Source organism: Lethenteron reissneri, chromosome 8 (genome assembly GCF_015708825.2).
Source record: "Lethenteron reissneri isolate LAM-NWPU_2019-01 chromosome 8, ASM1570882v1, whole genome shotgun sequence".
NCBI lineage: Eukaryota > Metazoa > Chordata > Hyperoartia > Petromyzontiformes > Petromyzontidae > Lethenteron > Lethenteron reissneri.
Genome location: NC_083786.1, coordinates 8434889 through 8459220, shown reverse-complemented (window position 1 = coordinate 8459220; position 24332 = coordinate 8434889). Strand labels below are relative to the sequence as shown.

At 55.6% G+C, this 24332-nt stretch overlaps 1 protein-coding gene across 1 annotated transcript; it reads left to right on the top strand.

Moving 5' to 3' along the window:
• The first annotated feature begins 1130 nt into the window (after positions 1-1130).
• LOC133362870 (nidogen-2-like) lies at positions 1131-19639 on the top strand. Its single transcript, XM_061581815.1, has 4 exons — positions 1131-1317; positions 3882-4131; positions 14584-14940; positions 19397-19639. Exons 2-4 carry the CDS (start codon positions 3901-3903, stop codon positions 19637-19639), a joined length of 831 nt encoding a protein of 276 aa, XP_061437799.1. The 5' UTR covers positions 1131-1317; positions 3882-3900.
• Positions 19640-24332: the final 4693 nt, after the last annotated feature.

Below are 24332 nucleotides of genomic sequence, written 5' to 3'. Positions count from 1 at the left end.
AAATACCAGCTATTAAAGCAAATCCTGGAAGGAAAAATCGAAGGGAAAAAACGACCAGGACGGCCAAAAACGACATGGCTCAGTAACATCAAAACATGGCTACAATTAACAACAGCACAAACTCTACACGCCGTGCTAGACCGGGACCAATATCATCGTGAAGTCGCACACGCCGTTAGGCAGCACTAAAGAAGAAGGTCAACGCGCTTCGCCACGAATCCGGCAACCCGACTTAAAGATTCGCCGCTCACGAACGAGTTCAATTGGCGACTATCTGAACCGACCACGTGGAGCTGGGGGTGGTTGCGGATCGTCCAGATTGAAATGGCTCGGCTCGAATCGCATCTGGCAATGTTCATGTCCATGGGCTGCCACGATTTTCACGGTCGACCAAAACCCGGACAGATGTCTCAGTCGGCGCTCGGTCTATTGTCACTGCGCAGTATCCTGTGATAGAAGTGAGTCCATGGGTGAGTGTATGTATTTGTGGGGAGCGGTAGGTCGGCTCAGCCTTAAATGGGTCAGACCTGGTGCGGTGTGTAACTGGGGAGATAAGAGCTCACCAACCACTGGCCATCTTCCACGACCAGCCACTCACTGCCATAGACACAAACTCTCCATGGTCATTCACGGGACCACTCACCATTAGTACCATGCACTCACTTCCATCACTCAGCACCACCACCCGACATCAATAACCACCAAAACTCTCTAACCACTCACTACCACCAACCACAACCGCTGCTGTCACTAACCATCTTATCAGCACCACCTTCACCAACTCTTCCAACCACTATACCCACCACCACCACGATCACTTTCATACACAGCTACGACCACAATGCACCACCCCTACCCACCCACCACGCTACCAACACGCACCACGCACACCCACTCCTCGACCCCGCCACGCATCATTTCAACATACCACAACCACACCCACCACTCCACCACCACCCTACCACCATCCAGCACTTACAACCACGACACGCCACCCGCAACCCACCCACCCACCCACCGCCTTTCTACCCAACCACCACCAACCAACCACCCACCCCCCCTCCTCTCCCCCGTGTCTCTCTCCATTCGCCCCCACGCCACCCACCCCCCATTGCGCTTTCCTCCTCTCCATCCCTCCCACCCCACCACCACGCTCCCATTATTCTCCCCGTCGCTCCCTCTGTACACCCTCGCCGTCTCCTCTCTCTCTCTTCTCCTCTCTCTCTCTCGTCCTCTGCCTCGGCCGGGAAGGCGACGGGCAGCAGAAGGCGAGCCTCCCTCCCTCCCTCCACTCATTCCGTTCCTCGCAGTCTGCTGGTAAGTGGAGGTGGCGATCAGGCGTGTCTGTGTATGTGTGTCTGCGTGTGTGTGTGTGTGTGTCTGCGTGTCTCCTGTGCGCTGGTGTGTCTGATCTTTTGTGTTGCTTTTAGGAATCCCGTGTCCGGCCGTGTGTATGTGTGGTGCGTGCGTCTGGTGCGTGTGTCCGCTTTTGTGCGCTTCTTACACATTCCATGTTCGACGAAGTGTGTGTGTGTAGGATTGAGTGTGTGTGTGTGTCGGAGTATGTGTGTGTGTGTCAGTGCATGTGTTTGTGTGTGTGTGCATTTGGCCAGCTTTTACAATTCGCGCGTTCTTACGTGTGTGTCTGAGTTTTATGTGTGTGCTCGCGAAAAGCACTTGCCCGCAACAGTCTGTTAAGGCTATACGGGGTATCTGTGCCTTTTGTGTGCGTGTGTCAACTCAGCCTTAAATGAGTCCTTGGTGCGGTGTTGTAAATATCGACACACTGGGGAGACAAAGGCGGCCGGGCGTGTGCCGTGCCGGCCTTCACATAGGTACTCGCTCACAGCACTTGCCCCAACAGTCTGTGAAAGAGCTATACGGTAGGCAGGGGAACCTTTGTCTTTTGTGTATGTGTGTGTGGGGAGCGGTGGTGCAGCGGTTAGCGCACTGCACCGCTAATCCTGCGACCCCAGTAAAGATTATCCGCTCACGACCAACACGGGTGGCGAATATATGAACCCAGCATGTGCCTCCTCTAGGTCGACTCAGCCTTCAGTGGGTTAACCTGGTGCGGTGTGTCAATATCAGCACTGGGGGAGACAAAGGCGGCCGGGCGTGGCGTTAACCCCCCCTCCCCAACACCTCTCGTGTTGCCGTGCCAGGCCTACTTCGTGGGTGCTCGCTCACAGCACTTGCCCCTCCAACCCACCCCACGCCCCAACAGTCTGTTAAAGGCTACACGGGGGATCTTTGTCTTTGTAACTCGAAGAGACATTGCACCTCGCTACGGCACACACACACACGCGCGCTATAAACCTCTGCGTTATTGCCGGCGAGCAAATGATCTGTACAAAATATGTGTGTGCGCGTGTACACACGTGAATAGAGTAGATGCGTGGCAACATTTTATTGTTATTAAGATGATTATTTGTGAAAAGTGAGCGAGCCGTGGGTGCCGTGTGCTGCGCGTGCCACGCCGAGAAATAAACGAGCGGTCGTGCATTGCAGACACGAGGCGGGTTGCCACCAGTCCGGATTTAACCCGGATGATCCCAGAGAGTCCCAAATAGTCCCAGATTTGACTGCTGTGCTTCGGGTGGCAAGGGGCTTGATTCGTAACCGAGATGCGGTGCCGGTGTTGCTGTGTGGCAGAGGTCGCAAACGGGTTTTGATTCCTTACCCGTACCCGGCCGCGCCAGGGTCGCAAACGGGTACCCGTACCCGGCCGTACCCGTACCCTACCCGTACCCGGCCGGGTACGGGTAGGGTACGGCCGGGTATCGGGTACCTGATTGCGACCACTGGGATGAAGCCATGTTGCAGGCGCGGGTGGATTGATTCTAGGAACTTGAATTGTGAGAAGAGACAAGACGTTGGGAAATGAGTGACAAACAGTTACTCACCAGTGACTCACGGCCTACCCGTACCCGTACCCGGCCGCACCAGGGTCGCAAACGGGTACCCGTACCCGGCCGGCCGGGTACGGGTAGCCGGGTATCGGGTAGGGTACGGGTATCGGGTACCCGGTTGCGACCTCTGCTGTGTGGGACTCTGGAGCGTGAAACTGCACGGTTTCTTGTGATAGAACCCTGGCGCTGACTGAGAAATCTGTCCCGGTTTTGGTCGACAGTACTGTGGGAAAAGTGGCAACCGTAGTACTCTCAGCCACCCACCCGCCCGTTATCTCACTCACCCACTCGTTCGTTCGTTCATTTGCACCTTCATTTACCAAGTCACTCAGCAACTCACAAAGTTCCCCCTTAACAGACTGTAGGGGCAAGTGCTGTTAGCGAGCACTTATAAAGGCTGGCACAGAACACACGAGGGGGTGGGTGTGCCAACACCACGTCCGGCCGCCTTTGTCTCCCTAGTGGCGATGTTTACACATCGCACCAGGTACTCATTTGATCAGTAATCGAACCCGGGTCGCCGGGTTCATAGCGCAGCGCGCTAACCGCTACACCACCGCTCCCCACAAGTAACTCCACCACCAACATCACCACCAATACCCAACCACCACTAGTAATACTTCCACCACCAAAACCATCATCCCTTCCAGCACCTCCTTCACACCCTCTTCACCCACCATGTGTGTTTGTTGTAGTACAGAGTTAGCCTGTTAACTTTAATCAAAATTGTCTTATGGTTGTTATTGTTTGACTTGCATCCCACTGGGATTTTTGCACACAGCGTTGATATACAGTGCTTTTCCTGGAAGACTTTGCTGGTTTTTCCTGGATTATTCTGTTGCGCGTCGTCACTTTAAGATGTTCCTTGTTCAATGTTTTTGTTTTGTTGCGGTTGCACCCGAGTCAACAGCCGCATGGCTCACAGGACTATACCTAATACATGCAACTGAAACCTCCCTCCTTCCCCAGACCCACCAAAGCCGGTGCCATGGGGTCCCCTCCGCCGCTGCCGCCGCTGCTGCTGCGTTGGCTGCCCCTGGCTGCCCTCCTGGCGGTGTCTCTGCTGCCCCGGGTGCGGTGCCTCTCGCGGGGAGAGCTGCTGTCGTACGGCTCGGCCACGGGTGACGAGGTGCTGCCCGGGGGAGACGACATCACCTCGTGGCCCGTCAACCTCGCCGTGCCCATCCCCTTCTTTGAGACGACCGCAGAAGCGTTCCGGGTGAGAGAATTCATCAGGCGGAGCTGGGTGGTGGGGGCAGAAATTTTTTAATATATTCGTGCCACCCCCGGCCACCCCGACACCTGCCAGCCCCTAGTAGCTCAGCAAAGATATCATCAGCTCAGGGGGTGCGGCAGTGGGTCAGGTGGTGGGCGGGGGGGGGGTCATCCAATATTTGATTGGTCTCTCGCACGACGGTCGCACCTGGATGCTATTTGTATACCGCGACTTCTCTTGCCACGCCCGGCCGCCTTTGTCTCCCAAGTGGCTCTGTTTACACACCGTACCAGGTACTCATTTGAGGCTGAGTCGACCTAGTGGGGAGGCTCAGGAACGGTTCAGATAATCGTCTGAACCGGTAAGCATTTTCATAAAAAAAAACATTCAAACCGCGTTGTAAATAAGTTGTTGTTATTCTTTTGACTTGTTGAAATCATATCTCATTGTAGTTGTCAAGGTCCCCCCCCCCCAACTCGGAGCTTTGGCCACCGGGGGGGGGGGCGGGGGTGGAGAGAAGGGACCGCCCCCTGCCCCCCACGCTCGTTACGTGCCTGTCTCACCTCCCCCCCACTACCCCGTCCATCCCCCATCCCCCCCTCCCCCATCCCGTCCCCTCTAACGCGAGGGGGTGGGGGGGTGTGAGAATGAGGGGCTAGCCCCCCCTGGAAATATTCTATAAAAAAAATGCAACCCTCATCGGTATCGCCACGATGCTGCTACGACCACTACTACAGAACGACTACACGGTAGTGCTCTGCTGATGAGACCCGGGAGGTGGAAACCGGTCCAGAGGTCCACTCTCCGAAACCAAACGCTGTCGGATAAACACATTCCTTGCGGAGGGAGCTGGTAGGAACGCTGGGTTGCTCAGTCAATGGCCAGGGTCAACGGCGGCGTGGTGTATTCCGCAAATATGCCCGACTGTGAGGGCGGGCACAAGCCGGCGTGAGTAGGTTAAACGTTGAGTTTTGTAAGGGCACCACGAGGTGACCAGCCCCTCCCCACCCAGCCCCACCCCTCCCACCCCCCACCCAGCCCCACCCTCCCCACCCAGCCCCTCCCCACCCTTCCCACCCAGCCCCTCCCTCCCCACCCAGCCCGCCCCTCCCTCCCCACCCAGCCCCTCCCCACTCTCCCCACACAGCCCCTCCCCACCCACCCCCCACCCAGCCCAACCCCACCCTCCCCACCCAGCCCCTCCCCACCCACCCCCCACCCAGCCCAACCCTCCCCATCCAGCCCCTCCCCACCCTCCCCTCCCCACCCTCCCCACCCAGCCCCACCCCTCCCATTTTTGGATGCACGACGGACGGACGGACACAATAATCCCCTGTGGGCTGGTGTAACCAGGAGGTTCCTACCAGTATAAAACGTTCTCTGTGGAGCCAAGAGGCAGAGCCGATGGGCCGACACATCCCGTGAGTTACACACGGGAGTGTGGAGACAGCAGAGGCCTGCAATGGGCTCTGCACGGCCCCTCAGTTATTCCATTGCTTGACGACGGCAGTTATACGAACTAAACTAATGTTATTTTACCATTTAAGGCATCGCTGAGCTATGTAGCTCTTTTTTCAGAAGCGACCTGGCCACCAATGATAGCTCGTGGAAGTGGATTACCACGTGGAAATGTATAGCAGCAGCCAAATACTCTGAACGCCGTGACGTTGTTTCTAAATGTGGAGGGGGAAAACCGGAGGACCCGGAGAAAAATACACGCGACCACGGGAAGAGAGAGAGAGACACGCAGACTCCACATATACAGCAGGCGTCAGCGTCGGGATCGATCCCACGGCCTCCTGCATACCAGGCGAGGTAGTTAACATCTCCTTAGCCACCGTGATGTTTATGATGAGAGAGAGACACGCAGACTCCAAATATACAGCAGGCGTCAGGGTCGGGATCGAACCCACGGCCTCCTGCATACCAGGCGAGGTAGTTAACATCTCCTAGCCACCGTGATGTTTATGATGAGAGAGAGAGACACGCAGACTCCAAATATACAGCAGGCGTCAGGGTCGGGATCGAACCCACGGCCTCCTGCATACCAGGCGAGGTAGTTAACATCTCCTAGCCACCGTGATGTTTATGATGAGAGAGAGACACGCAGACTCCAAATATACAGCAGGCGTCAGCGTCGGGATCGAACCCACGGCCTCCTGCATACCAGGCGAGGTAGTTAACATCTCCTTAGCCACCGTGATGTTTATGATGAGAGAGAGACACGCAGACTCCACATATACAGCAGGCGTCAGCGTCGGGATAGAACCCACGACCTCCTGCATACCAGGCGAGGTAGTTAACATCTCCTTAGCCACCGTGATGTTTATGATGAGAGAGAGACACGCATACTCCAAATATACAGCAGGCGTCAGGGTCGGGATCGAACCCACGGCCTCCTGCATACCAGGCGAGGTAGTTAACATCTCCTAGCCACCGTGATGTTTATGATGAGAGAGAGACACGCAGACTCCAAATATACAGCAGGCGTCAGCGTCGGGATCGAACCCACGACCTCCTGCATACCAGGCGAGGTAGTTAACATCTCCTAGCCACCGTGATGTTTATGATGAGAGAGAGACACGCAGACTCCAAATATACAGCAGGCGTCAGCGTCGGGATCGAACCCACGACCTCCTGCATACCAGGCGAGGTAGTTAACATCTCCTAGCCACCGTGATGTTTATGATGAGAGAGAGACACGCAGACTCCAAATATACAGCAGGCGTCAGCGTCGGGATCGAACCCACGGCCTCCTGCATACCAGGCGAGGGAGTTAACATCTTGCCATCGCGGCGCACGTTGTTGTCAAGAGTGTAGCGGGTGAGCCATAGAAGTACATTACAACAGTTATTTTGTCCGCACTGCCATCGTCTCGAGTGTAGCGCTATTGATTTTATTGAGCGCTGCGTTTACGCAATGCTGCGTGCACACTGCTGTTACATACACAGCGAGTGAGAGAGATTGCTATATCTAGTAGCACAAAGACTAAGATCCCCCGTATAGCCTTGTATAGACTGTTTGGGTAAAGTGTTGTCAGCGAGCATCTTCGAAGGCCGGTATGGCACACGAAGGGGTGGGTGGCCAACACGACGCCCGGCCGCCTTTGTCTCCCCAGTGGCGCTGTTTACATACCGCACGGAGTAGCGCACCTTGGGGAGGCCCAGGACCGGTTCAAAATAATCGTCACTGGTATTGGCGGCTGTAAGCAGGAATCCGACTCGGGTTCGCCGGTCTCGGATTCATTCACCCCCGCTCAGAAACACAGCGAAACACAGAGACACGCGTACACCCACCCACGTGTACACACCCACCATTCACTCACATTCAGAAAGACAGGGACACACAGAGACACGTGTACACACACCCACGTGTACACACCCACCATTCACCCCGCTCAGAAAGACAGGGACACACAGAGGCACGCGTACACACCCACGTGTACACACCGACCCTTCACCCCCACTCAGAAGGACACGTGTACACACACCCACGTGTACACACCCATCATTCACCCCCACTCAGAAAGACAGGCACACACAGAGACACGCGTACACACACCCACGTGTACACACCCACCATTCACCCCCGCTCAGAAAGACAGAGACACACAGAGACACGCGTACACACACCCACGTGTACATACCGACCATTCACCACCACTCAGAAAGACAGGGACACACAGAGACACGCGTACACACACCCACGTGTACACACCCACCATTCACCCACACTCAGAAACACAGGGACACACCTAGAGACACGCGTACACACCCCCACGTGTACACACCGACCCTTCATCCCCACTCAGAAACACAGGGACACACAGAGACACGCGTACACACACCCACGTTTACACACCGACCCTTCATCCCCACTCAGAAACACAGGGACACACAGAGACACGCGTACACACACCCACGTTTACACACCGACCATTCACCCCCACTCAGAAACACAAGGACACACGGAGACACACACGCACACACACACAGACGCACATCCACATAGACGCGCGTACAAAAACAAAGAGACACACACACACACCAGCCCACCCACGCGCGCACGTGCATCAGTTGAACAGCGCTGCATACAGCCTCATGGACGTGCCAACTGTTGCATTGTGGCACTTTGATCCTCTGGGACATCTCTGTGGCCAAGCTGAGCGCTTCGGGCCGGGGGTAATTTAGTCGCGCGAGCCATCTTCTCCAAATTTAGCTGCGACATTGGTTTTGTCAAAATCCCTCTCGTCTCTCTCTCCCGTCTCTCGCGTCTCTGTCTGGCGCGCCCTCTCTCTCTCTCTCTGGAGGTGAGCAGAATGCAAGCGGGTTCTTTGGAGGCGGGGGTGATGTGGAGGGGAAGGGACATTTCAGCGCGCGCGCGAGATGCAGCCACCAGCGGTCTGACGATCATCATTGCCACCGGAGGTCACCGGTTCAATTCCATTTCCTGGCACGCCAGTTGTAAAAACTAAAAAAAAACAGCTTCTTAAAATCCACATCGACCCCTCCCCACCACCCCCCTCGCCGCCAGCCGACGTTTCTGTGAACCCAACAGTTTGGTCCAAGGCAGGGGTCAGGAACCCCCCTTGGGGCTCTGGAAGCCGCGTGCGGCTCTTTAAAGGACTGCCGCTTCGTGACAGTTTTGTATTGAGGACCACCGCCGTCTCGAATTCACCCGCGTGTGCATTGTGCGGCTATCGAAATATCGTGGGTAGGGTTTGTTTTTTCTAAGATAGATGTGGATACCTTCCTCCCTCGCAATGGGATAGCCCGGCAAAGCCTTGATGTAGGATTTGCCGTAGTAGCAGAGCAAGTCTCGTACTAACCATAGCACAAGCACGAGACTAACGCTGGTCAACACACTTTTTCTGGCATAAGGTATTCCAACGGTCATAATGTAATTTTGGGGTGCTGATTCCAAATCTGGAATCCGTTTTTGTCTATCACATCAGGTTTTTGAGATATCAAATATTGCATTTTCAAAAAAACTGCAGAAGAAAAATATTAAATAAATGTGGATATCTACATACAATTATATTATAAACACACTATCCTAAAAATACAGCACCATATTTTAACACTAAAGCAGTCACTGACTCGCAACAACTTGCAATCATAAGTGACAAGAGTTAATTTCGGGTAAAATCAATGAAAATGGGGTATGCCGTTAGCATAAAAATGAGATGTGATAGAGCAAATCTGAGATCAGATTTGGAATCAGCACCCTGAAATTAGTCTAAAACAGCTGCAAAAGTCCAGGCCAGAAAAAATGTATTTTTTTTGTTGACCAGTGTTATCTAACCCTAGCCTAGCCCTAACCCTCGCCTTAACCTTCACCTAACACCTGCCCGAGCCCGAACCGTAGTCTAACCCTAGACCCAGGGGGACATCAAGGCTCGCACTGCGTGGCGAGACGGTGATGGTGGCTCCTTAATGAATGACGTCACGAAGCAGTTCCTTGAAGAGCCGCGGATCGTCGGCCGTTGCAACTCGCCCGAGTCGAGTTTGCAGCCGAGGAATTCGCTGTGCAGTGTGTGGTGGGGGGTGGTGGGGGCCTGGGTAGCGGAGCCCTCCTCCCCAGAGTCTCCATCCCCGCGCGTGATCCCCACGACCTCGTTATCCCGCGATGGATCCCATCCCCTTCCACCGCAACCCCCCGCCCGGCTCGCGTCGCCCTCAATCATCGCGGGGGCTGCCCGAGTTAATCGGGCCGGCGATGGGGATTGGTCTCCCTGCGGAGAAGGCGGCGCTGTAGCGTCCAGCGGAGACATCCCGATGTGGTGTATCGGGTGGGGGGGGGGGCTAAGCGAGCTCTCTGCTCCCACCCTCCCCCAATTACAAAGATCTCCCGTGTAGCCTGTAACTGACTGTTGGGGCAAGTGCTGTTAGAGGGTAGCACCGACGAAGGCCGGCACGGCGCACCACGGCCGGCCGCCTTTGTCTCCCCCAGTGACGTTGTTTACACATCGGAGTAATGTGAGGCCGAGTCGACCTAGGGGAGGACCGGGACCGGGTTCAGACGATCGCCGCTGGTTTTGAACCGTGAGCAGGAATCGAACTCGGGTCGCTGGGGATCGTAGCGCATTGCGACGAACCCCTCCACACCACCGCTGTTGGCTACGTACGGTGCGAAAGAAGTTCGACACACAGTGCAAAGAGACAAAGACCCCCGTATAGTCTTGAACAAACTGTAGGGGCAAGTGCTGTTAGCGAGCACCTATGAAGGCCGGAACGGTGCACGAGGTCGGTGGGTGGCCAGCACCACGCCCGACCGCCTTTGTCTCTCTAGTGGCGATGTTTACACACCGTACCAGGTACTCATTTGATGCTGAGTCGACCTAGGGGAGGCCCAGGGCCGGTTCAGATCATCGTCACCGGTGTTGGCCGTGAGCGGGAATCGAACCCGGATCGCCGGGTTCGTAGCGCAGCGTAGCGCTAACCGCTACCCCGACCACACACACCCAAATCCGTCGCACAGGCTGACCCACACACAGCACCCCCCCCAAAAAAAACACAATCACCCAACCCCCCCCCCAACCCCCCCCCCCCCCCCCACGGGCCCCATCACGCTCGTTTTAACTCGACGCAATTAGCGAGCAGATCAATGTGTTGATTATTGCGCACGCGACCGATCGAGCGTGCGTTCGATGGCGGTGGGGCAGCGGTTGACGTCAACAACAACAACAACAATTAAAATAACAACACGTGCCACCCAATGTGGTGGGCGGGTTGTAAAACCTTGCCCCCCCGTCCCCCTCCGTTAATTATTCAGGACGCGCCCGTCTCGTATTAACCAAATGCATCTTGCCGCCCTTGAAATATCGATTTTTCTAAATAAAAAAATTGTTAATTGACCGAATTTCGAAACGACAAAATATCTCAATCTTGTCATTTTGCATTCCCAACTCGCCTTGGCGGCTCGTGTTCGTGACCAGTCGCACGGTTGGCTACGTACGGCGCGAAAGAAGTTCAACATACATACCAGTTGCGCTCGTTGGTGAACCTGTGTTCAAGAAGAGGCCCCCCTCCGTTCGTCTAGAGCGGTGGCTCTCCTTCACCTGGGGTGCGCGCACCCCCTGGGGGTGCGAGATGCCCCTTTTGGGGGTGCGAGACGTGGCCACATTTGTTTTTCGAAGGTAAATAATAAAAAACACAAATTAAGCACGGGCACTTTGCTTCATCAAACCCTATGAATTTTTTTTTACGTTATACAAATAAATATTGCAAACCAAAGCTGCAGTACAGGTTAAGAACCACTGATTTTGAGGGAGTGCTTTGGCCAACAACATCTGGCAACCCAGAAGCAATTTATCTATTTACAATCCTCACTCTGCTGACGATAACCAGAACGTTGAAACTCACCCCCCCCCCCCCCCATCGTTTTACTTGCGTCAACACGCGCCGCTGGATCACACTGGGGGGCTGCATGCCAACAGGCGATGGTCTAAAATATATCCCGAGTATATTTACGCGTGCAGCACTAGGACACTGAGAATGGAGCGTTCTGCCCATATATGCCCAGTCGACCGGCTGGTTCGGGTTTAGAGGCTTAACACTCGTGGCTTGGGTTGGGTTAGGGATTAGTGTTGGTTACGTGGCTGGTTGGGTTCGAGATTAGCGTTTGCATGACTGGATCACTCACCCCCCTTCCTCCCCCTCCCTCGCAATCCACAATCCGCTCGCCATACACCCCATTACTAAGTTTCGCATTTTCAATTTATGACCACTCATCATTACACGACCACCAATTACAAAGATACCTCCCCCGTATAGCCTTAACATACTGCAGGGGCAAGGGCTGTTATGGAGCACCTATGACGACACACGAGGGGGTGGGTGGCCAGCACCACGCCCGACCGCCTTTGTCTCCCTCAGTGACATCGCCGCTGGGGAGACAAAGGCGGTCGGGCGTGGTGCTGGCCACCCACCCCCTCGTGTGCCGTTCCGGCCTTCATAGGTGCTCGCTAACAGCACTTGCCCCAACATTCTGTTAAGGCTACACGGGGGAATCTTTGTGATAAAAAAGGAAAATATTAAATAGGCGACGTTTCGGGGAATGGTCCTTCCTTCATAACGCATTCAAACAAGTGTTACGAAGAAGCGTCATTGCCTGAAACATAGCCCTTTTGTAATACAGTAATACTTCAGTAATAACATTACATTATATATAATATATACAGTTTATAAATATCTAGATTTGAAGCTTTCGTGACTGCAGGAATCCATACTCTTTGGTTCGTTCGGTAAAGTCACGTGGGTAGAAAATAAATAAAACAAATCACGACGTTTCGATTGCAAACACAAGCAACCTTCATCAGGTGGGAACACCCACGGCAAGAAAACATTTGCTGAAGTGGGCGAGAGAGCTGCAAGTTATTGAAGGTTGCTTGAGTTGCAATCGAAACGTCGTGATTTGTTTTAGTTCTAACTACGTGACTTTACCGAAATAACCAACGAGTATAGGTTATATATGTTCTGTTTTGTTTTCCTTTCAGGGCCACGGTGTAATTGACGAACTTTTCGGAATAGCTGTAATTTGTGGGGGGTATGCAGCGTCGCGATGCGTTGTCGCGATGCGTTGTCGCGATGCGTTGTCGCGGCAACACAATCCCATCATAGTTTACATGCAGATTATCCTGTTCCATTATTTCTCAGTGGTAAAGTTCTGAATTGTTTGCGACGCATTGAATCCGAGCCCAATTTGTACGCAAATCGTGATTGATGGCAACTTTCGCGGATAAATGTCTCACACCTGCCCGCATCGCTTAACCCACATAGCGTGCACACACACACACACAAGACAAATATACCCCATATAGCCTTTAGCAGACTGTTGGGGCAAGTGCTGTTAGCGAGTAGCCGGAACGGCACACGAGGGGGTGGGTGGCCAGCACCACGCCCGACCGCCTTTGTCTCCCCAGTGGCGATGTTTACACATCGGACTAATTTGTCAGAGGGAAATGGAGTGGCCAGCACCACGCCCGGCCGGCCGTATTTGTCTCCCCAATGCTAATCTAAGGACAGGGCCTGGCTCAGATAGTCGTCACAGAAGTTGGGCCGTGAGTGGGAATCGAACTCGGGTTCGCCGGGTTTGCAGCCCAAGTCCGCGCAACGACAACCGCCACTCGTCACTACGTGCCGGTTGACGTCGCCACGACGCTCGTGCCAGGCTAGGTGCACTTCGAGACCGCACACACACACATACACACGCGCGCTCCCGCACTCACCCATAATCGGATGGAACTAATAATGGAAAACCGCGGAGGTGTTAAACAAAAACAGTTATTAATATTATTATTTGGTAGGAAGGCATAATGTGAAAATGTGATTCTTAGTGTGGAACGGGTGACAACGATCGCTCGTCAAGAAACAAACTGAGCCACTCGCTCACACCTCGACGGGCGCTGGGGTCAGCGCTCGCGTGACATTGACGAGTCACGAATCCCGATTGAGGCTGGAGAAACCCGATGAGCCGCTAAGCTCTTCTTGTCGATCTCGCGCGATGTCCCACGAGTGTTCACAGAGCCCCCGTCCACCCGATCGCGGTGGCCAAAACGTCGCGCACCTCGGCACGCTTAGCAGTTGTTGAGGCTGGATGATTGTGCATTACAAGGTGCTATGGGCTGCCCCCGGGGCTAGGCTGTGGGCAGCGAAGGGGCAGGCCAGCAGCACTTCACTCCGTACTTTAATTCCATGCTCGCACCTCTGAGCTCAACCTCCCCGCACTGACCAGCGTGGTTGAAGTATGAGTGAACGAATGGACCAAGGGAATGAACGAGCGCCCGATCAGTTGGATGGACCAAAGAAATAGAAAAAAAAATAACTACCGAATGAATGAGCGAATGACTGAATGACTATCTGCAAACGAATGTCGGATTAATGGATCAGCTGAACGGCCAAACATACGACCGAATTGTCGAGCGAATAGCCCTGTCTTTCCCTCACCCCAAAGACAAAGATCCCTCATATAGCCTTAACAGACTGTAGGGGCAAGTGCTGTTAGCGATCACCTATGAAGGCCGGCACGGTACACGAGGGGGTGGGTGGCCAACACCACGACCGGCCGCCTTTGTCTCCCTAGTGGCGATGTTTACTACACACCGCAGCAAGTACTCGTTTGAGGCTGAGTCGACCTAGGGGAGTCCCAGAACTGGTTCAGATAATCATCACTGGTGTTGGTGGCTGTGAGCAGGATTCGAGCTCGAGTCGCCGGGTTCGGAGGACATCGCACTAACCGACTGTGCCACCTAAATCTCGATTGAAAACAATCTTTTCTAGAACTGCTTTGTGTGTCTGGTTTGTTGCCCTTTCACCTGCACCTACGATTGGCGCGGTTGGCTACGTACGGTGCCAAAGAAGTTCGACCGAATATCCATCATACACCCCCCTCCCCTCCCCTCCCCCTAACCCCCTTTACCACCCCCCCCCCGCCCGCCCCACCCCCGACCGGCAGGTGAGCGTGAACGGCTTCGTGACCCCGCACGACGTGCCGGAGGAGGGCTCCTACGTGGACGGGCCGCTGCCCACGAAGTTCGGGGTCATCGCCCCCTTCCTCGCCGACCTCGAGACCCAAGAGCTGAACGGGGGGCCGCCAGGCCACGCCGGGGGGAACGTCTTCTTCCGCGCGCTCGACGGGAGGAGCCGGGGGGACGACGACGACGCCGCCGGCGCCGCCGGTTCCGACCGCGCCGTCCTCGACGCCGCGGCCGCCCACGTGCGCCGCGCGTTCCCGGCGGCCGGAAATTTCGCTCCGATCGCCGGATTCCTGGCCACGTGGGACCGGGTAGCGGTGCACGCCAACCCCGGGCAGGTGGGTGCCGGCGGTTTCCGCGGGAGAGGGGCGGCACAAATCGCCACGACGCCGCAAACAACCGCCGCAACACAAACAACCACCACAACACAAACAACCACCACAACACAAACAACCGCCACAACACAAACAACCGCCACAACACAAACAACCGCCACAGCACAAACAACCGCCACAACACAAACAACCACCACAACACAAACAACTACCCCCCGAACCAGGACAACTCAGCCCCCGGGTGCGTATCCCGTCTCTCGGCTCAACCCGTCCAAACTCGGCCGATCTATCGGTGCCGACAGCGCACATTCTTCTCCCCTCTCTCTCTTCTCTCTCCCTCTCTGTCGTCTCTCTGACGAGCGCTCGGTTCCATCAGAGATGCTTCGAGCCTCCCCCCCCTCCCACCGCCCCCCCCCCCCCCCAGTGTTCTCCTACCCCGCTTGACGCGCCCTTTCCACGGTGTTGATTAGGGCGCGTCGATACCGGCACCGGTCAGAGCCAGGCGACGTCGACGCTGCGGCTACCCCTGCCGGGTTAGAGCAGCAGCAGCAGCAGCCGCAGCAGCAGCAGCCGCCGCAGCAGCAGCAGCCGCGCGCTCTCTCGCTCTCTCTCTTTCCCCGGCACCCACGGCCAAATGAAATGTCACTTTGTCTTTGCCGACGGGAAACGGTGTTAATAAGCCCCCCACCCCGCGCCCTTGCCTCTTCTCCCTGCTCCCCCCAGCCCCGCCCGCCTGCCCCCTCCATCCTCCAGCCTCCTTACCCCCCACCCCTACCCCCACCCCGTGACCCAGCGTCCGTCGGTCACGGACCGCTGGGCGGCCAATACCAACGCCGACGCACGGGTTCGAATCCGGGTCCGTTAAGTTGATGGCCTCTAGCCCGGCGGTCCCCACCGTCGACTTGGCGAGGACACCCACGGGCAGCCACCGGAGTAGTGAGTTGACGGGTCTCAGTCCGGTCTGGAAGTGGCCGGATGGGGTCAAGGGGTCAGGGAGTCACTGAGCCGGCACAGTCGAGGGTCGCGGGTTCGTGAAATCCGGGTTGTGTGGTTTTGGTCCGGTCACGAAATGACTCACGTAGAGGCTCATAGGCGGACACAGAGAGGGATAAACTCGCGTAGACACCCGTGGGCTTACATGGACTGCGTTGTCGCAAGGTGGAGTCAGTTGGTCACGAAAATTCGTCGAATCACTGCAGAAGGGGATGGCGGTCTGTGTCTTTGTCTCCGTGGTTGAGGGTGAGTTGAGGGGGGGGGGGGGTTGCATAGGCTGAATCGTTACACGTCTGGTACAAAAACACATCCTCGCCATGGGAATGTGGAATTTCCACCACTGACTTGACGACCACGCGTGAGACGTTTTTTTCTCTCCCCCCCTACTCTTTAAAAGGCAATCAACGCGTACGTAACGTGCGCTGCCGATCGATGCCTTCCCATTGGCTAATTCTCACGGCAGACAGCACGTGCGCTCCATGGATTCCTCGTGCCTCCTGGCGCCCGTCACCAATCCATAGCCGTGATAGCGTCGTCTGTCGGGCAGCCCGCGGAGGGGAGGGGGATGGGGGTAGACGGAGGGCAACGCCAACCCTGGTACCAGCTGGCACCATCATTACCGCAGTTCGTTACCCCTGGGAAATCCTTAAAATCCACGACTCGCGCGTCCGATTGTCCTGTTAAACTCCCTTTCGCGTTCCGACGACGTACGTGTGCACGTCGTCGTCGGTTCTTCTTCCGGTTCCGCTCCCCATGGAATTCGCATCGAGAGGCGGAGAGGGGAGCGCGCGGATTGGAGAAGGGCACGCCGGTTGAACGACGGAATTCAAATGAATGTTCGTGCAGGGCGCGTCGTTTGGTGGAAGGGGTTTGATGGACGGCTGATGGTCGAGACTCACAACGGAGTTAAGGCCAAAGAACGGAACGCGTCCGAGGGGACGTCCGCCGATGAGAGATGGGGCCGTGTGCAGGTCGCTGGATGGATTGTCGCACCGCAGGATCGTGAGAGGTGGCGACGACAGCTTGGCAAAGGCTCTCATCCAGCAGTGGATTGATCATGGCTGATGACGATGCTGTTGGTAATCACGATGGTGGCGACGCTGCTGCAAATGCTGCTGCCAGTGCTGCTGAGGATTTTGGTGCTGGGTGGGACACTGACCAATAATTTAACTCATGCGTTTCTGATTCTGCAGTTGAGCATCTCTGTCCAAAGGGAGGATGCGGCTGGGGTGGTGCGGTGGGGGCGGTAGAGAGGAGAGGGAGGGACGGGGGTGGGAGAGAGAAATAAGGGGGGCGGGCGGCGGGAGGTTGCTGGGGAATGGATGCGGAGTGATTTCGTTAGAATTGGAGACAAAAATAAGGATCGTGTTGGAGTGACCCCGTCGGACATGGGAGGTTGGAGATTGGGAGAGAGAGAAAGAGAGAGGGAGCCAGCCCAGGGCTAGGTGATGGCTTCAGGGCGATGATAATGACGATGATGGAAATATTCGTTTAGTTCAGTGAATGCTGTCGCACGCTACTTCCCACAGTCAAAACACCAGATACATTTGCGACGAATAAATAAATGCTCTTTGAGTGCACGGCCACCCCGCGCCGCACGTAGCCACAGAGCCACTTTGCAGCCTCCTCCTCCCCCAGCACGTGCAGGGCCACTGGTCCGCACGCCTCGCCCTTGACGCACTCCAAGTGCGCAGTGTCGTCTCCTCGCACGGCCCCAGCGATGTTCCAAAGCAGCAAACACGCGCGCGCACGCTCCCCGATCACGCCCGAAGCGGTTTAACCGCACCCATCGGCGCCGTGGGAGGTCGGAACGATGGCAGTGATGGTGGCAGATGATGACGCCGCTGCTGTCATAATAACGCTGATGATAACGATGATGACGACGACGACGACTACTATGACGGCTGTGATGACGATGACGGTGACATGAACGGGGATCGCAATGGCAATGACGATCACGATAACGACGATAAAATCTACGGTGACGACAGTGATGACCACGATGAAATCAACTAAAATGACCACGACGACGATTTAGAAGGATGCCGATTAGTGAAGTTGATCACAATTCGCCCCCACGCCGACCCCAGGCCAGAGACCTGCTGACCATTCTCGCCGTTTCGCACCCCTGTCGTGTTTGTTGCGTTGTGTGTTGTTGTTGTGGTAGCAGCTCGCTACTTCATAGCTCATCGGTTTCTTCCTCCTCCAGCGTAAATAAAGATTCTGATGCTGCAGGCTTTGTAGCCCCGCTATGGAACATATTCGCGCTGTGTAGCTCATACATCCACTACCCCCCCACTACCAATACCCCCACCACCACCCTCACCACCAACCCCCCACCACCATCTTCCCCACCACCACCCACACCACCAACCCCACCACCATCCCCCCCACCACCCCCACCACCACCCCAACCATCCCCCCCACCACCCTCACCACCACCCCCACCATCCCCCCCACCACCACCCCCCGCCACCATCCCCCCCCACCACCACCACCATCCCCCCCACCACCACCCCCCCCACCATCCCCCCCCCACCACCCCCACCACCCCCCCCACCACCCCACCCCCACCACCATCCCCCCCTCCACCAACCCCCCCCCCTACCACCACCGCCCCCACCACCACCACCACCCCCCCCCACCACCCCCCCCACCCCCCACCACCACCCCCCCCCCACCACCACGTGCTGATAGACACCGCAGGAGCAGGAACAGGAACCGCTCACGTGCTGTGTGGTTCCCGCCCAGCGTCGCCCCGTGACGATGGCGGCTATCCGAGAATGGGGGGGGGGGGGGGGGTGCGACGGGAGGCAATTGCCCCCACCCCTCTCCACGTTCCATCGCCCCCCCCCTCCACCACCGAGCCTCTCTTGAGACCCTCCCCCTCTCAGCACCAATAATTGATGTTTTATTGATATTTACCAGCGAAATATATAACGTTGAATCTTTCATTTTATTAACGTAGGGACCGAGTTCAAAAGACTGACATTTGAAGACTGTCCCCCGCCCCCCTCTACACCCCCTCTACACCCCACCGTTGGGATGACCCACCCCCAACCTGTGACCCTGAGACACCTAGATCGACACCCAGTTCCATCTCGCTTGCCCCACGCCTACCCTCCACGAGGTCAGCCAGTCAACCGAGATTACGTTCGCTCAGTTGACTTGCCTGGGTTAGAGTTAGAGCGCGCCAGTGGCTGGTTAGGTTCGGGTTAGGGTGATAGCGCAAGTGGCTGCTTGAATCACGGCTTCAGCGCCAGTAGATGGTTGGGTCAGGGTTCGGGCTAGCGCTGGAGGGTGGTTGGATTATGGCTATAGGGCTCGTGGCTGCTTGGATGATGGCTAAAGTGCGAGTGGCTGGGTGGGTTAGTGCTAGCACTGGAGCCTGTTTACAAAAGGTTAGGGCGAGACAATTGCTTGACTGGCTCAACCTCAACCACCCCCCCCCCCGCCCCTCCCCCAGGTGAACACCTTCCAAGCGGTGATCGTGTCTGACGAGGAGGACACGTACGCCGTGTTCCTCTACCCCGAGGGGGGGCTCAGCGTGTCGGGCACGGCTCCGAAGGAGGCCCGCGGGGATCGCTCTGAGGTGCCGGCCCGCGTGGGCTTCAGCCGGGGACCCAAGGTCGTCTTCATCTTCAGCACCGAGGGCCCCTCCTACCACGTGACCCACGGCGGAGTGCCCGCTACCTCCATGCCCCGGTGAGGCCCCCCGGACGCGCGGGGTAGTAAGAGCACGTAAATGTTGAAAAAATATTTTTGTAATGAATGAATCGGTGTTTACGCACGCTGGCGATGAAAACAGGTGGTGTCAAGATGTTCAAAGCAGCAAAGAGATACCTCTTGCAAGGAGTCGAGTCTGCATTGACTGCAAGCGGTACTCGTGGGGAACACGAAAACAAATAAACATGCCCTGACAATTCACGGTGTAACACGATTTTTGTCCCTCGGTAGTAAGTGTTATTTTTTAATTGCTTACGCCTAAAAAGTCTAGAAAATGGCTATTATTCCCCACAAACTTTGCTTTTGTGACCAGGACTTTACGTGAAGGAATGACACAAATGCACACCACGTTTTCTCATTGAAAAATAGATACATTTCAAAACATCAATGGCCTGGTCACAAAAGCAAAGTTTTTTGAGAAATAACAGCCATTTTCGATACTTTTGAGGCATAAGCAATAAGGAAATAACACTTACTACCCAGGGACACATTTCGTTTTTGTTACACAGTGTTATAATGTATGGGCATTGTCTTCGAAACTGATTGTCCTAGAGCAGAGACAGCAGCAGCCTTCTTCCTGGCTTGTCTCACCAGCGTCAGGCAAGGGAACAACGCCAAAAGGCGAGCAGTAACAGAGCCAGTGCACGCATGGAAGCATTGAGAGCTCGGGGTGAGCAGCTATTTCATATATTTTGATACTCGCAAAGAGAGGGCCTCATGACCAGTAGTAGCAAAAGTAGCTACAGAAGTAGTAGCTACGGGCCCCGCACTTTCAAGGGCCCCGCGCTAAATGCTTTCAAGCTATCAATTACGGTTCAGCGAGTCTGCACTTGCTCTATTACTATAGTACTATACTGCCTTCGACTTTTATGAACGACTGGGTGTTTAAGGTTAGCGATTTGTCGTATTATCTGGCTGTATAGAAAATGAAAAAATACAATGACTTTACTGTGCAAGTAAAACATTCGTGTTTTAATATGTATCTGTTAATTTATTTATTTAGGGCCCCTTTATAACACAATCCTGCAGGCACCACGCTAGCTGAATCCGGCACTGCTCGTGACACGTATATACAGTTTAACGCGAAGGCTTTCTCCACAACTCCGGCCCGTCGCCTGATGATGTCGGTGGTTGCAATCACCGGAGGAACGTCACGGCGTCTCGACAGGTCAATGCTGTCGTGGAGTTTTTACTCGCCCACACGTAGCCGGCGAGCAGCGTCGTTGTCACAAAAGGGCCACGTTTTGTTTACGCGACGAAGCCCTTACTGATTGGCCGTGTCGCGTGGTGGTGGCGGGTTTAACGACACACATTCATATTTACGCGATCTCACCCGAAAACCTCTATTGTGGATATACAGTGCATAAAAGCAAGCATGCATGTATATTTATATATTTATTTGTAGAAATAAATAGATGAATATATTGGCAGAAAATAAATACGTAAATACGCGCCCGTGGTTGTTTTAAAATATATAGATATTTATACGCGTACACAAATGTATAAATATATTTCTTGTTGGCCCATATTTATAATTTACTCGGTCGGTCTCGCTGTCAATCTCACAGTTTATTTATGCAAATAAATATATAAATGTATGCCTTGGGAATGCTGCGGTATGAAGATAGTCGTAATAATAATAATGTGACCTGTGATAACAAATAACACAATCGTGAAATGCAGTAAAATATTTTTAAAGCGCACGCACAGTCTTAACAACACTACAGGCGGGTGGTGTATGTGGCGGCGTCTAATACTGGCTGCATGTCTCTGTCCGTCTGCCTCTTAGTCAGTCTGTTTGTCTCTTGGTAACGCTGTCAGTGCGTGAGTCTGTCCGTCTGCCTCTTAGTCAGTCTGTTTGTCTCTTGGTAACGCTGTCAGTCCGTGTGTCTGTCTGTCTGCCTCTGAGTGAGTCTCACAACCAATCCGTGTGTCTGTCCGTCAGTCGGTCTCACTGCCTGTCAGTCTCACTGTCAGTCGGTGAGTCAGTCTGACTCGAGCAGGCAGTCAGTCAGTCCGGCGGTCAGCCACCCTTGGTCCGGCGGTCAGCTTCGGTATCTGTTGTGAGTCTATCGCCACTGTCAGTCAGTCTCACCCAGTCAGTTTCACTGTCCCTCAGCCCGCCAGTCTCTTCTCCGCGTGACACGGAATGGATTTTGTGTGCGCGCGTGGTGGAGGGGTTGGTGGCGATGGGTGGCGATGTTTGGTGCCGGCGGGGTGGGTGGCAGCGATGTTGCAAATCCGCGGCGGTTCCTCCTCCACTCGCGTCATCGTCATCACCGTCGCATGCCTCTGCGGCCATGGTCAATCCGCTGCTGGATGGAGGCCATTGCCAACCTTGCGTCGCTGCGTCGACGTGATCCTGGCTCGCAAAGGTCGCGAGTTCACATCCTCGATGCTATAAAAAAAAATGCTCAGCAGGAAATCACTTTGAGCTCATCTTTCTTTGTCAAAGCGCGCACGAGTTGATTTCGTCGATCCGTCTGCCTCCTGAGTGGACGTGCCCCCGGGACGCGTTGCCGTTCCATTCCTCGCCCGCACTCGCATCGTCAATCGTCTCCGTCTCTCATTGCCCCGGCGGAGGCGGCGTGGCAGGGCCACGCGCTGTCAAATCTAAAGGTGGCCAAGCCGAAGACGTTTTGCTTCCGCGGATTTCTATCGCCTATTCACCACCCGTGTTCTGCGAGGATGCGAGCTGGCATTAGCAGCACGTGACGACGTTTGTGGACGCGATGGGCGTGATGTGTAGACAGCGAGAGGGGCTGGGTAGGTAGATTGAGGAGTGGGTATGTGGATAGATATCAGAGTGGGTAGGTGGATAGAAAAATAGATCAGTGGGTATCTAGGTGGATGGACAGATAGAGGAGTGTGTATGTGGATAGATAGAGTAGGTGGACTGATAGATGAGTGGGTAGCTAGGTTGGTGATAATCACAATCGTATTTTTAAAATATTTACCTTCATTAATCACAATTACCATTTCATAATATTAATGGTTTCATTCTAATAACCCACAGGCCTTTGTACATCCACTGCTGGAGGATGGCCTGTTATTTGACCAAGCGTCTCTTGCGGGTTTGGTGAAGGCGGTGAGCGTAGAGGTGGGAGCATAAGAGTGCAGTACAACGATTAATTCTGCGGCCCACAAACGTATAGCTTCGCAGCAATCTATACCACCTGTTATGCATGGTGGATGCCACCAAGGCCGTTACCTGCTCAGCTTTCTGAGATCTAACGAGGTTGATGGAGTGTGTGGGGGCGGTGGGGGGGTATGTGGCAGTGGGCGTATAGCGGGTCGTGGGCCTCCCCTAGGTAGACTCAGCCTCAAGTCAGTACTTGTTGCAATGTGTGAACGTCAGCAGTCGGGAGAGCGTGGTGCTGGCCACCCAGCACCCTCGTGTGCCGTGCCGCCCTTCGTCAGGTGCTGCTGATGATGCTGCTGCTCACGGCACTTGTCCCAACACGGGGGGGGGGGGGGGTCCTTGCGTGGGTGAGGGGGGTGAGGTGGGTGAGGTGGGTGAGGGGGGTGAGGGGGGTGAGGGGGGTGAGGGTGGGGGAGGGGGTGAGGTGGGTGAGGGGGGTGAGGGTGGGGGAGGGGTGAGGGGGTGAGGTGGGTGAGGGGGGTGAGGGGTGGGTGAGGGTGGGTTAAGTGGGTGAGGGGTGGGTTAGGTGGGTGAGGGGGGTGAGGGGGGTGAGGGGTGGGTTAGGTGGGTGAGGGGGGTGAGGGTGGGTTAGGTGGGTGAGGGGGGTAAGGGTGGGTTAAGTGGGTGAGGGGTGAGGGGTGGGTGACGGGTGGGTGAGGGGGGTGAGGCGTGGGAGCAGAGGGCTCTCTGTGGATCCCCGATGCCCGCGCGTTGACCCAGGATCGTGTTGACACGGAGATGGACGCGGAGATTAGAGCGCGAGACGTAGCCACTGTGGGGTGAGCGGGGTGGGTGAGGGGGTGGGTGAAGGGGTGGGTGAGGGGGGTGGGTGAGGGGTGAGGTGGGTGAGGGGAGTGGGTGAGCGGGGTGGGTGAGCGGGGTGGGTGAGCGGGTGGGTGGGGGGAGAAGAGCGGTTGTTGAGGAAATTGTGGCGTTTGAGAGGAGAGGGTGGCTCATGGAAAGGTGGGGTGGCGCGGGGGGGGGGGAGTTGGGGGGGGAAGAGGGGTGAGTTTGGGGTAGGGTGTGAGTGGAGTTGGGGGAGGGGTGGAGTTGGGTGGGGTAGAGGGGTGAGTTTGGGGTAGGGGTGAGTGGAGTTGGGAGGGGGAAGAGGGGTGAGTTTGGGGTAGGGTGTGAGTGGAGTTGGGGGAGGGGTGGAGTTGGGTGGGGTAGAGGGGTGAGTTTGGGGTAGGGGTGAGTGGATTTGGGACGGGGAATAGGGGTGAGTTTGGGGTAGGGGGTGAGTGGAGTTGGGGGGGTGGAGTTGGGGGGGGAGAGGGGTGAGTTTGGGGTAGGGGGTGGGTTTGGGGTAGGGGGTGAGTGGAGTGGGGGGGGGGGGAGTTGGGTGGGGTAGAGGGGTGAGTTTTGGGTAGGGGGTGAGTGGAGTTGGGGGGGGGTGAAGTTGGGTGGGGTAGAGGGGTGAGTTTGGGGTAGGGGGTGAGTGGTGTGGGGGGGGGGTGTGATTGGGTGGGGTAGAGGGGTGAGTTTGGGGTAGGGGGTGAGTTTGGGGTAGGGGGGAGTGGAGTTGGGGGGGTGT

Coding starts and splice junctions, on each gene's coding strand:
- LOC133362870 (XM_061581815.1), top strand. CDS start 3,901: ATGGGGTCCCCTCCGCCGCTGCCGCCGCTGCTGCTGCGTTGGCTGCCC. Junction 4,132..14,583: donor CGACCGCAGAAGCGTTCCGG/GTGAGAGAATTC, acceptor CCCGACCGGCAG/GTGAGCGTGAACGGCTTCGT. Junction 14,941..19,396: donor TGCACGCCAACCCCGGGCAG/GTGGGTGCCGGC, acceptor CCCCTCCCCCAG/GTGAACACCTTCCAAGCGGT.